Here is a 14,362-nt window from a genome sequence, read left to right on the forward strand (position 1 = left end):
GTTGGCTGTTAGGTTGAGGTAGGATAAGAAAATCGTACTACGACTTGGATTATTACAGCTCCAGCAGCAGACCCGTACGATTGCAGTCAGCATCAGTGACAACGGCGCCATTGAAGAAAATGCAAAGCAGGCGCTCCACGATTATCGGCCAACGATTATTCTTTATTGATTGATTCATACAATAAGTACTTATTCTTGCTCCACGATTATCAACAAAATGACTATTGCTTTACAATTATCGTCCAACGACTATCATTCAACGATTATGTATCCAGCCGCACTACTAACAACGGTTCTACTGTGATGAATAATTTTCACAAGAAATTAAAAATAACATTTCCGTCATCAATCAACATTTATTTTACATGCAACATGTAAATTCAACTGAATAGAATACATGTGTTCAGTCTTAATTGTATAGATACATAAGATGAGATCTGTACAGTGTAATTACTAAAATTACTCGGAATCATATTTTTCTTTTTTCAATTTATATCAAGTAGCCTATATCAAGTTATGGATGCGTTAGGTGTACTCGGTGAAGTCTTCGACCTGTTGGCGCATGTTGGCCGCATTGATCCTGTCAGCATTTGGGCCGAGGCCGCCACTGGAGGCGCCCTGGGCGCTCAGCTCTTGCATGGCTCTGGTCTTGATGCGTTTTATCTGCCGCAATCGCTCCAACCAGTTGGATGCGTACGGGTCGTTGCGATTGTTACTCAGACTCTGCGATATCATCGAAGCTAGCTGCAAAATGACAAACAAAAGAAAAGGCTTTAGAGAATAATAGGAATTAGTATTATTGGCAAAGTTGAGACCTAGTGAAACTGGCATTTTATGCAAGCAAATTGATGGAAAGCAAATCCAATGTCTAATAATTCAATTTCATTCAATTATTTATAATCACAAAAATTTTAGAGAAGTAACACAGTCTTAAGCTCAAAACGGTTCCAATTCTAATTTATATAACAACCCAAATTTAGCTAGATCATGTGTCACTTACACGTTTCCTAATTACACACTCAGATTTACTATCCAATTTTAATGTATAAATGACAAGTTATTTTGGAAAGTAAGAAACAGGAGATTTTATAATATGGTGTTACGCCTTAATATGAGGGGATATTCAGATCAAGAATATGATGCAATCACTGATTCGAAGCTCATGAGTCCATGAAAAATGTCAAATTAGTGAATTTTATACATCATTTATTTGGTTCAGTTCAAGTTATTCTTTACCTCATTCGCTTACTTGTATGGAAAAAATAATTATTCCCATTATTATCAGAATTTCTATTTCAATAAGTTTAGTTCAAATTACAAGACTTATCATTGTTATCAGTGTGCAGAGAGATGATACTAATTTTAGATTTTTGAACTTTCCTTAATATTCTTTTTGAAATCCAATAAAAAGTACTTGTTCAACATTTTTACGTGTGGAATCCAAAAAAGAGTTTGCAAAACGAAAGGCATTCAGAAAATCAACAGTACAATTTTGCAATATAATAGAATACAATAATAAACATAAAACTCCACTAATTGAAGGATTTGTCTGTCCCCGAATGGAAGACAGAAAAAATATGAAAAGTACCCACAAATTGCCGCAGCTTGCGTAGAAAGACTTTGTGAGAAGGTATCAAGGTAACTTCCGTTGACTGCACTAAAGAAATTAATGATGTAATAAGTAGAAACGTGGAAAAAGATAAATTATCACTAGGATAAACAACGCAATGAATGAATGAAGAATTTATTAATATAACTTACATTGGCATGAAGTGCAAGCTGCCGAGCTAGCAGGGCCACATTCTTGTCAGATACAATTTTGGGCTCGGTGTGACCTATGTGCTCGACCAAGTCATCGCGAGCTTTGACCAGCACCTCGTTACAATCATGCTCTAGAGGCCGCACTACGACACTCGCGTAGCTGAATTGCGCCTGTTCAACAAATCATACAAATAGAGAATTTGATAGAATTATTAGAATTGAACAAGAAATCATCCTCATTGAATGAAGCACTAATACAAAAAGAAATGTTTAGGGATTTCAAGAACTGGTAAAAGTTCCCCTTAATTCAGAAATTTACCTACTGGAACTTCTCTCCAAGAAATGTTTGAAATACAATTAGAGTAAAAATATGTGAAACTGGAAAAATTGTAAGGTTGATTACAAAAAAATTGTAGAACATCTATACTATGAAGAATGTATTAAGTGAAGAGAAGATGACATGAGAAACTGACAATATTTATTGAATTCATACATCGCATGAGTAGTGATATTGATTTCAAAGAGTACGAGCAAGTTCTGAAGTATTTGCTCCAAGTCCAGAAGGCTTTGCTTGTGCTGTATGTATTCCCTCAAATTCAATAAGTCAGTCATTCCTTTCCCACAGTTTTAGAATTCCTTCAGAAAATAAAGTTAGAGCATTGTTTGGAATTGAGTTAAATATTATTATTCTCCATCAATCATTGGGCTGACAATATTATAAGGCGGACGCAATGTTTTTTTAGTTATAATTACAATATTAGGTAAAGTACAGAAAAGTACATAATTTATTCTAGCTCAGTAGATAATACAATGATTTATTGAGAAAACAAATTGTTCACATAATTGTATGTATTTGACAACATACAGACGAATTCATTGAGAAACCAAGTATTTTAAATTACACAACAACATCATATTATAAACTATTTTGAGCAACCTACCTTAAGTGTCTTGATATTGTAGTCCTCTCCACTTTCATTGTAGACAATGGTGACAAAGTCATTTCCAATGTGCTTTTTCTTGTTGGTGAAATGAGGATCTACATCCTCGTTATTTGGCATCAATGTAGCAATATGGAAAATCACCTGTAATCCACAACAGAAATTAATATTCAACTCCACGATACATAAACTAATATAACAACATTTTCACTTATTCATTAATTTCTTAAGAGATTAATTGAAAAGAAAACAATGCTGAGCCCAAAACTCAATTTATGAGTTATGATAGTAAATAACAAATAAATAAATAGATAAATAAATATAATTTTATCGCCGCTCAACATTACAATAGTTATGGACAACGTCAGAAATTATTGTTTAGCAAACATAGTCAACCTATATTATAAACATGGCGGGTTAATGTAAGAATCACCAGTCAAAATAACATACACGTAAAATATTACATAGAAGAAATAACATGAATACTAGAAATAATAGTATAAAACAGTTCATCTTAAAGAATAATTTGTTGAAATTCGAAAAACTCTCGAACACTATAAAAAGGATTTCTAATTAACCAGCTATGTAGCCTATTTCTGAATAGTTGAAATGTGGACTATTCCCCCAGAGTAAAAGCCCATACGCGATTATACTCTGGAAAAAAGCAAAGTATGTTGATCTGACATAAGACGTGGGGACACAGCCTATCAAATTTCTCAGCAAGTATACCACTCTGGATAATTTGGAAGTAATATATTTAATGTGAGGCTCCCATGAAAGTTTGCTGTCAATAAAAACACCTAGAAATTTGACATTACTCAAACGGCTCTCCATAGGTAAACTCTTCAAGCTAAAAATATTTTCTTGAGTTGTATCCTCATTGAGTGAAAAACCATTGTCTCTGAACCACTTTGAAGCCTCAGACAAACTGTTCTTAGCTTCATTCTGGAGGATTTCGAAATTTGAGCTTACATTAATAAAAGTTGTATCATCTGCATAAATTATAGTATCAGCATTGCTTGTACTATATTTAGGACTATCTATACATATTGTAGTCCGGAATAGTAGTTGTCTTTTCAATTTTCATCGCAATACTAAACCGACTTCAATAAGCATTACTAACAAGTACCTAATGGCAAAATACCATTTTTGGTAAAATTTGTAATCTATTTCAAGGCAAATCATTATTCCCATCAAACGATATGTCTGATAAGAATAAATGACTAAAAATTGAGCTATTTCAAATTGAAATTGAGTAATTGAGTAACGTAGAAAACTTATTAATACTATAAGCTCATAAAAAGAAAAGCTCTACTGAGCTACAATAACAACTTCTTCATACTATACACTCATGGAAAAAAAGGCTCTACTGAGCTAAAATACGCCAATAGGTACGTGGATATATTCTAAGATTGTCCTAATTATCTCAAATGATTGTACAATAAGCTCTTAATATTCATTTCTCATTGATTTTTGAAGAGACATTTTATATTTTGACTATTATATGCTTTAACGTTGAATAGAAAAATGAATAGTCCGGTTTCTACTCACCTGCATAACGTCATCTTCCCAAATGTAAGAGAATATACCATCTTCTCCAGTCTTATCGAGACCTCCAAGAAAAACATGGTCGGAGGTGTCTGACAGTTTGATACACGTTCCAAGATTCTGTGGAAAAAACAACATAATCATACATAATCATCACATCATACAACATAATGTACAAAAAAATTATAAATGATTATCAGTATCAAAATTAAAATTAAGGTGAAATAGAAACTGATCTTGGAACAGTTTTAATTAAATTCTCATAAATTCAAAAATACGATTCAATTATTCTGTCAAAATATACAGGGATTGGAACTAGTTTTTAAACTGATTTAATTAATTTCATCTTAAATTAAAAAATACAATTAAATTATTGTTTGTAGGAACTGAAACCATTTGAAATTATACATAACAGATTGATAATGAAAGAAACGATCATAAAAAGAAAGATCATCAACAGATTGATAATGAAAGAAACGATCATAAAATATCTTGATGTGTACAGAAATTTAAATGAACCAAAATTAATAATGTAAATAAATTTAATACGTCTTCAATATTGTCGTAGACCTACCTGCAAGAAGGCAGAATATCGGCATGAACCAAATTTGTTTCCAAGTATTTCTGTTTCGTTATTCGCTTGGCCTGGTCCAACATACACAACGCCAATCTAAAAACAAATAAAAAAATGAATCTCTATTCATTTCATAATTTTATTTTACTTCTCTTTTCATAATTTACAAAGAGGAAATGAATGTTCAAATAAAACATGGTGCTCAACGCATCAATGATGTTTTCCAGAGAGATCTCAGCTCTCAGGAGAATCTAAATAAAAAACAAGCAATTGATATCCAAGTATTGTGTCAGTTTTGATCATTTCTATAGGGAGATGGGATCAATACATGTACGACTATTTCAAGAAATGTAAAGAAAATTTTACCATCAAAATAGTGGATAAGACAAGAATTAATGGAGAATAATATAACTATGGACACTATTAATGCTGGAATAGTATGAGAAAAAATAGTTCGGTATCTGTATAATACAGAGTGACACAGAATAACGGGAACTTCTAAAAACGCCATAAAACATTAGTGGGAAGGGCAAGAATGATTTTAATCAAAATAATGTAAAGTTAAAGACTTGCCATTTGAGAATTATTAATAACATCTATAACTTTATAAAAATTACTTCTTCAAGATGGCTTCCTCCTGCACGAATACACTCTTGATATCTGTGTTGAGATTCCTGAACGATTGCTGCAACATTTCAGCTGGGATATTGTTTATTTCATTTTGAATTGTCTGTTATGATTCAACCACAGTTATTGGTGAAGTTGTGAAAACGTTTGATTTGAAATAGCTCCACAAACAGAAAATCGCAGGTGGACAGGTCATGGAACCAGGAAACGCAGATGTTTCAGCGATCAATGAGGAATCGTCAACACAGATTTAAAGAGTGTATTCGTTCAAAAGGAAGCCATCTTAAAGAAGTGAATGTCAAAAAGTGATAGATGTTATTAATAATTCTCAAATTGAACGTCTCGAACTTTACATTAGTATGAATAAAATCATTTTTGCCCTTCCCACTAATGTTTTATGGCGTTTTTAGAAGTTGCCGTTATACTGTGTCATCATGTACAAGTAGAAATCTAAGTACTCTTTTAAAATTGTTCAATCACGACATGTTTCGGCTATATTATGCCATTATCAAGTTATATAATGTCATTGACTTGATGATGGATTTGATGATGCATTTTTCATATAGCCCAAACATGTCGTGATTGAACAATTTTAAAAGATTTCAATTTTATTGAGGATTTGAAGATCCTTCAAGAGTAGCCTTACACAGAAAAAGACAATCTGTGAAAAAGTATGAAGTTTATTTTAATTTACCTTGTGAATTTCATAAGGATTTATCCAATCCAAGTTTTTCACAGCACGTTGGACAGAATTGGTTGACGGCAAGCAAATGGGTCGATCGAACGAATGTCCAAAGAATGCATTGTGATAGAGCTGCAGGAAAACAAAACTGAAATAGAAAACAGAGGATTATAATGATACAAGCATAAAGATAAGTAACTGCATCACATTACATAAAATTGAGCGCTAGTCAAATGAGTAACAACTCTCTTTTTGATTGTCTAGTCAAAATACAAGATGGACATCAAAATATTGAATTGAATATAGATTAAAAAATTCGAATTCATGAAGATATGGAGTACACATTTTATGGGATATCTGATTCTGAGCAATTGGATGACAGGGACAGAAATTATCAATGGCTGAATGAGAACAAGAATTGCTCCAGCTCTCACTTGACAGGAAATGACTTCAGAGGTGTTCATAATTTATTCATGCCCCCCTGAAGAAAATATAATTCAAATGAATAATAATAATACAAATTGTGTAATGTCTCTCTGCACCATAAAACAGATATATTTTTGGGGTTTATGGAAATACAGACACTACTTAATTCCGGCATTCAATGGATAGTGAGTTGTGAAGTGTTTAATAAATTTAATAAATTCGAATTCATGAAGATATGGAAAAAAAATTTTATGAGATATCTGATTCTGAGCAATTGGATGACAGGGACAGAAATTATCAATGGCTGAATGAGAACAAGAATTGCTCCAGCTCTAACTTGACAAGAAATTCCTTCAGAGATGTTCATAATTTATTCATGCCTCCCTGAAGAAAATATACTTCAAAGGAATAACAATACACATTGTTTATGACTCTCTGTACCATAAAACAGATATATTTTTGGGGTTTCTGGAAATACAGACACTACATAATTCTGGAATTCAATTGATAGTGAGTTGTGAAGTTTTGAATGAACATTTCAAGGGAAAAAGTATTTCAAAAACAAAAATGTTCAATTTTGTATGGAATCTACTTATGACAAACGGTCGTTGACCAATTGTCAATGATTGTTATAATGTTATATTGTTATAATGTGTTTTAATGATTGTTATAATGTAAATGAATATCATCTTGTATAAATAATAGTATCTTGGAAATGAAGTAAAAATAGAAGCGAATTCATTCATTCAGATAAATTTTTGGGAGCGTGTATATGCCTCAAATCTATTAGAAAACTTCCTATTATGAAAAATTGTGAGTACATCGACGTTTTTAGTGAGGAATTAAAAGATTTCCTAATAGCCACACAACACTATGTGTGTGGAGAGGGTTTCATTGTGTGTTACCTATACTCTGAAATGGCCTACTTATTCTATACTCTGATAAAGAGTCTCTAAGAAGTTATTACAATTCACAATCAATTCACAAACAATTTATCACAACTGTTGACAATTTTAAGTATTTCTAAGTACATTAATTTGATTTATTCTGAATTAAACTGGTTGAGAACGTTGAACGTTGAACGAAAGGAGTCAGCTCTTATGTAGGAGCAGCTTTAGAAAACAAATTAAAGATGATGGTTCCTTGATGTATTCCAAACTGCTATTATTATTAAGTCACATTTTCTTATTTTATAAAAATTTGTGTCTTTAAACAAATAAAATTGATTAATGAGAAAAACAGTGATTAATAGCATTAGAAAAAGAGAGCATAGGAAGATATCCCATGATATGGGGCGTTTATGTTCCAAATTTCACTGTTAACTCAAGCTGATAGTCCTCGCAGTTCTTTCTCGTGAAGCTATGTGATGCTGGTAGTCTCTCATACTGTACCGTTCTTACACTCTCACCCCAACAAAACAGTGAAGCAGACGGCTTGAGTTGACAAAGAAACGGCTAGAAATTTGGAACATAAACTAACTATACCATGATTATATCTTGTTATGCTCTGTTTTCTGTTTGTTAGTGGCTTACCAGGGACTGACGCCCGACCTGGGCTGCTCCTTGGGTCGCTGAGCACTGGGTGGCAGCCTGACCTTGGCCGTGGGGTCCCAGTCACTGCGTGGCTTGCGCACCGGACTCATCACAGAAATGGTGTAGCCCCGGTCACGGCGAAACGCCAACGGTGCCAGAGATGATGGATCTGGCCGTGACAAGTCCTGGTCCTGCAACACAAAATCCATTCATCAAATAAATAACTGAAAAAGTGGGTTTGAATCCATTCATTGATATTCATTAAATATTCAAAAGACAAGATTCATAGTTAAGTTCAGTTTTTTTCTGTCTTTACCATTTTCTGTGTGGGTGAATGTTCACTCCACCGCTAGTCTGACTGGGGAATCGACAAAGTAAAAGTTTCAGCCAAGGTGTCCTGGGTGAGAATACTTTATGAGCCAAGCAGAGTGAGGTCATGTTACTTCGAATTTCATGATATCAAGGGTTTATTACATCAGTATATCAAGCGTTAAATTGAATGCTCTTCCATTTACTCTATTCCGAAACTTCATAGTATAGTTTTAATGTTATTTACTATGCCTGGTTATTAATTGAATTATTATTTAAATTATTACAATTGAATTAACAAACAACTTGCTTTCGACCAGAATTTCGAAATCACAAATAAAGAATTCAGTGCAGAATAATTATATTATTTTCAGTTAAAGAGTGGTAGCTAAGATTATACTGTTATAATCAAGGATGTACTCCAAAGCTTCACAGATTTATTTCAAATTTTTATAGAGTATTTGTGAATTTAATTTATCTTTATAGTTTCATGATTGCCTACTACATTCCACCTTACAACATTCCTACATTGCAGTTCACCTTCCAAGTCAGAAGGAAAAATGAATGAATGAGCTACCTTGATATGTTTAGGTTGCAGCCTGGGTGACAGTTGGCTGGGAGGCGGAGACAGGGGCGGCTTGGAAGTGAGGTGCGCAGGCGTCGGGTTGAGTGCCGGCAAACCCGGCTTGTGTGTCGTTGTGCTTGCCTGACCGCCATCGACCGGCCGGTCCGATATCTTCAACGCTGCCAGCGCCACTTTGTCGGGTCGTTTCAGTTCCATCGTCGTTGCCGGCACTGATGTCGTCGTGGACGCCTCAAAACCTTTCTTCGGTTGCTGTTCCGACGGTTGTACTGGTGGTTTCTCTGCGGCGGGCTGTTTCGTTTCTGCTGGTTGCGACTGTTGACAAAAAATATACAAGACAATTATTGCTTTTGAATTATTGTCTTAATTTTATGTATCTGTTAAAATGTTGTATCTGTTGATGATGTTTCGTTAAATTCATTCAATGACACACAATACACATTTCATCAAAATTATTGGGGAGGAACCAACAGGCACAGCCCAAAACTGTTCATTCCCCGAATTTCAATTCATATTCTGGCCCAAAAAAGTTATGTTTAATTCACTTTTGAATTTGAATCCAATTTCCAAGACAAACACTAAAAAACATAAATTTTGGATGAAGTTTTGAGTCATAAAATTATTATATCCACTTATTCATCATTTTATTTTATTATTATATTATATAATTTCTTATTTCAACTTTTGTAAGTTATTAATGACTCGTATTGAATCGTATTAGCAACTCTCACCTGCGCACAGAATTTTCCTTCCAGGTGACTGGGTTATTATATTCTAGCTGAACGTTTCTGTTTTTGCATAATGTTTTGTTTTTTACTTTCCTTGCCCCATTACCATAGGTAAGGAAAGTATTGCTTTCCGAAAAAAATTAAGGTACCCCAATTTCTATACGTTTCAAGGTCCCCTGAGTCCAAAAAAGTGGTTTTTGGGTATTAGTCTATATATATATATATATATATGTGTGTGTGTGTGTGTGGTGTGTGTGTGTGTGTGTGTGTGTGTGTGTGTGTGTGTGTGTGTGTGTGTGTGTGTGTGTGTGTGTGTGTGTGTGTGTGGTGTGTGTGTGTGTGTGTGTGTGTGTGTGTGTGTGTTGTGTGTGTGTGTGTGTGGTGTGTGTGTGTGTGTGTGTGTGTGTGTGTGTGGTGTGTGTGTGTGTGTGTGTGTATGAGTGTATATGCGTCTGTGTAAACGATATCTCATCTCCCAATTAACGAAATGACTTGAAATTTGGAACTTAAGGTCCTTACAATATAAGGATCCGACACGAACAATTTCGATCAAATGCAATTCAAGATGGCGGCTAAAATGGAGAAAATGTTGTCAAAAACAGGGTTATTCGCGATTTTCTCGAAAACGGCTCCAACGATTTTGATCAAATTTATACCTAAAATAGTCATTGATAAGCTCTATCAACTGCCACAAGTCCCATATCTGTAAAAATTTCAGGAGCTCCGCCCCATCTATGCAAAGTTCGATTTTAGATTTCCAATTACCTGGTCTCAGATATAATTTGAACGAAAACTTTTGAGTGGAAAAAATTAAGCATGGAAATCTCTTCAATTGATGTCCTAAAATTGAAAAAAAGCTAAAAATTTGAGAAAATGTAATTATTCAATTGCAAACTTTTGGCAACTCTTGATTCTATTAAATCATTCACTATGAAGAGATAGCAGATCTCGTGTGTATCCAGCGTTATTGAACTGTCACCAGCTGGCTCAGATCTTTGACTTGAGATGCGCGTTTACACTGGCGTCAGGTGATCAATTTTCATAACGGCAAGGAAAGTTGTGTGAGTGCGCCAGATTTTTTTGAAGAGCCAATAAAAAAATTTGAATTGAATTGAATACACTAGTCCAAAAAGTAAGTTATATTTATTTCAATTTTAACACACTTAGGAACAGTAAATTGATTATTTAAATTGCATCAATAGCTACCTAAACTAGCAATTATTGTCCAAAAGTAATACGCATCCAGACAGAGAGGTTGCTGCAGTCTACTCATAAAATACTATAATCTTGAGTGAAGATAGACTGCATTCTCCCACCTTGGTGAGCCACTATGGAGAAGAGGTGTCTCTCCTCCCTATACGGCTACGCATCAATATTACGATTAGTAATGCATTGAATCGAAAAAAAATTAAAGTTGTTTCTTACAATTGGTTGTGGTACAGTAGTTGGTGCAGGTTGATGACTGGCCATAGAACCTTGCGAAACGGAGGGAGGAGTTGTGCCCAGGCCACCGATTTCTTCAGGAATAGCTTCGCAGTTCACTCTACAATTAAGACAATTTCTATCAATATAACAAAATCCACGAAAAGCGTTATTATTAAGAGCATATGATACATTTCAGAAAATAGTAAGAGTAAGAAGGATTATTTCTTCGAAAAGTTTTCTTGATATTGATTGTGGATGAATGAGATCTCAAACTCCAAGTCTAGGTTTAAATTAAATTAAATTCGTATGGCTTTTGTTGGTGGGGAGTTCCCTTTCGGGAATGTTCCACCGCCTGAATATATAATTTAAGCCGTCAATGGGCCTTACGACTGTCATACTTCAGCCGGGACCGACAATTTAACGTGCCCATCCGATAACACGTATTTAATAATAACCAAGTCTAGGTATCAGGTAAGTTATAGCATAGAGGGAAAATAGCATAATAAGATATCCTATGGTATAGAGCGTTTGTGTTCCAATACGCTGGCAGTCTCTCATACTGTGCCGTTCTTAAGGTGCGTACAGATATACGCGCCTCCAACACGCTCCGTACACGCTTCGATCATGAACGTTACGCGAGATGTTACGCAAGTGTTCGCTAGAGGTTTATTTTGAATTCGCTACAACCTAACATCACAAATGTGAAACGTTCAATCCAGCTGAACGGGTGATAAAACTAAATACTTCTGACCAGGGGATTGCTGGGTAGCCTATTAGTACATTATGTTTATTAATTATATTTATATAATAGATTGAAGATGAATATTATGTTTATTGCAATTATGTTGAAGTTTTATTACAAAAAAGGTTATGTCTGTCAATGTTTTTGAAGGTGGAAGGCTTAGTTGGGAGTTCGGCTTCTTTCTTTTAATTCTGGTATGCTGGTACCTATTATTAAAAATAATTATTTGTATAATAATTTTATAATATTTAATTTTGTTGATTCAATAATAATTAATTTTGATAATTTTCTATGCTAACACAGAGATCGAAGAAACGTTACAAACAAAAACGTTAACCGCGCAAGTGCAACTATTGGTTAGTTCGCCCTAGGAACTTGCCAAGCTCGAGCTCTGTTACATGCTCTGTTCGCGTTCCCCTCTTGCTCGACCTGCGATCATCTATCGATCTGCTCAAGTGATGTTCGATTGCGGAGCAGAGCGTAAGTCTGTACGCACCTTTAGATAGTAGTCGACAGTAATCACCTTGGGTACAAAAATCGGCTTGAAATTTAGAACATATAAACGATGGAATATTTTTTAATGCTATATTTTATCTATGATTATAGGAAATTTCTGTGATGTTGTGAAGGTGATTTTGTAATGGTTTCCATTTGATAAGTCATGGAACATAATATAGTTGACCCAGTTGATACAGTGGACGAGCACTAACCTGAGATCCTTTGAAAATGCAGTTTTCTTCTTGTCGGCCATGCTGTCAGCCCGACCAGGCAGTCTCTCCTCATCGGACAACGCAGCACTGAGGCCGGCTCCACTCAGGAACGGATTCTTCCAGCTGGCACTCATCTCAGGGCTAGAGTTCGACCGACGCACCGGATTTCTGGATCTACCCGACCTCCCATCATCTGTAACACATAAAACAGTTAGCATACACCTACCGGAAACTCAAATTTCCACAAAGAAAGCATACATAACCAGATACAGCACAAAGTGAACCAAACATTTCAAAACATTAAACAGAAAATTTCAATGAAGAGATTCAGACTTTATTGAATACTGATTTATATGGGAGTGAAATCCCTGCCGATGTGATTAATTATCTTGACCCTTGACAAACATTGTATCGATTATTTTTCAACATTATATCTCTAGATCTAGGTTTATCACGACCAAGAGTTTTAGAAGTTTCAAGTGAAGCGAAATGTTTATTTCCTGGCTTCAAATTTATAACAATGACTCAATGTTTTCCAAGTTCACCACAATTTATAAAGATAGTATGATAGCCCATGTTTTAATATATCATCACCAAATTATAAATTTTTATATAAGCATTTTTGGATTAGAAATTGTGCAAAAGTTAAAGTCTAGACTTATTTTAGACTGATTTTTATCTGAATTCGGGGGAGAAATAGCTTAAGGTTAGCCTTCTTTGAAAATAAAACTTTAGAATATGAAGAAAAATGAGTATTAATTTCAATTAAGAAAGAAAGTTTTCATAAGGTGGATCCCACCATACTATAAAAATATGTGTCACGAAGATACTGATGCTTTATTTCAGTGGGAAGTTTGTGTTGTATTAACTAGAATATTACAGTTTCTTCACTTTATCCGAAGACAGTTATTCATAAAATTAGTATGTATTTAATTTTAAACCAGACTAGTAGTCACAGACTTAAAAAGATATTGAACAACCAAAGTATGGTATTGATATGACGAGTTTCATCACAGACTGACAATGATGTTAGACAACCAAACTATGGTAGCCTATTGGTAGTACGAGTTACATCACCAATAGAATCATTAACAAAGTTTCTAATATTTGCAATTACCTAAATCATCATCCTCGTCACCCATTGTTTCGACACTATCTCTGGAGCTGTGCCTTGAGGGACTCCTCCGGATGGGAGAGCCGGGAATCGAGACAGGGTCCGACGTCTGCCGAAGCTCAACCAAACTCGGAAAGCTGGCTATATCCTTCAACAACCAAGTAAGCAATAATTTCAATAAATTATTGATTGAAATAAGCAACATTTCATTGAATGTGAGCAGTTTTGTACTATAGAAAATAACAGTTCGATAGCGCTAAAACAACTTTTGCATTTAAAGTTTCAAATAGTATTTTTGTTTAATGAATTATAATAATAATAATTTCTCTGCTTGCCAATGAATTGCAACCAGAGGTGTTCATTTACAATAATTATTACTAACTCTGATCTAATCAATGAAAATGAGAACTAACTGAAATTTTAATCTTCAAGAACTCATATAGATTTGAAAAAAATATATTACTATCCACAATATTAGATGCACAAAGCGTATATCACTAAATTCTATATTCGTATTAAAATGCACTTAATTTTGTGAAGAAGGCAGAACATTACAATAATTTAATAATATTTCAATATTTCAATATGAAAACTATTCATGTAACAGACAGACTATGGTAGCAATATGAAATTATTAGTTGAATATTACTGAATCTGTTT

General features: G+C 34.2%; 1 protein-coding gene across 1 annotated transcript in view; it reads right to left on the reverse strand.

Moving 5' to 3' along the window:
* Nucleotides 1-443: 443 nt before the first annotated feature.
* LOC111055061 (tuberin) overlaps nt 444-14,362 on the reverse strand; it is a 40,731-nt gene continuing 26,812 nt past the window's right edge. Inside the window, 11 exon segments of the mRNA XM_039435071.1 lie at nt 444-744; nt 1,762-1,932; nt 2,703-2,846; nt 4,254-4,370; nt 4,825-4,920; nt 6,146-6,281; nt 8,092-8,282; nt 8,978-9,298; nt 11,137-11,254; nt 12,589-12,781; nt 13,706-13,850. Coding sequence (XP_039291005.1) covers nt 526-744; nt 1,762-1,932; nt 2,703-2,846; nt 4,254-4,370; nt 4,825-4,920; nt 6,146-6,281; nt 8,092-8,282; nt 8,978-9,298; nt 11,137-11,254; nt 12,589-12,781; nt 13,706-13,850 — 1,851 coding nt within the window. The 3' untranslated portion in view covers nt 444-525.

This window comes from Nilaparvata lugens, chromosome 8, assembly GCF_014356525.2.
Source record: "Nilaparvata lugens isolate BPH chromosome 8, ASM1435652v1, whole genome shotgun sequence".
Taxonomy (NCBI): domain Eukaryota; kingdom Metazoa; phylum Arthropoda; class Insecta; order Hemiptera; family Delphacidae; genus Nilaparvata; species Nilaparvata lugens.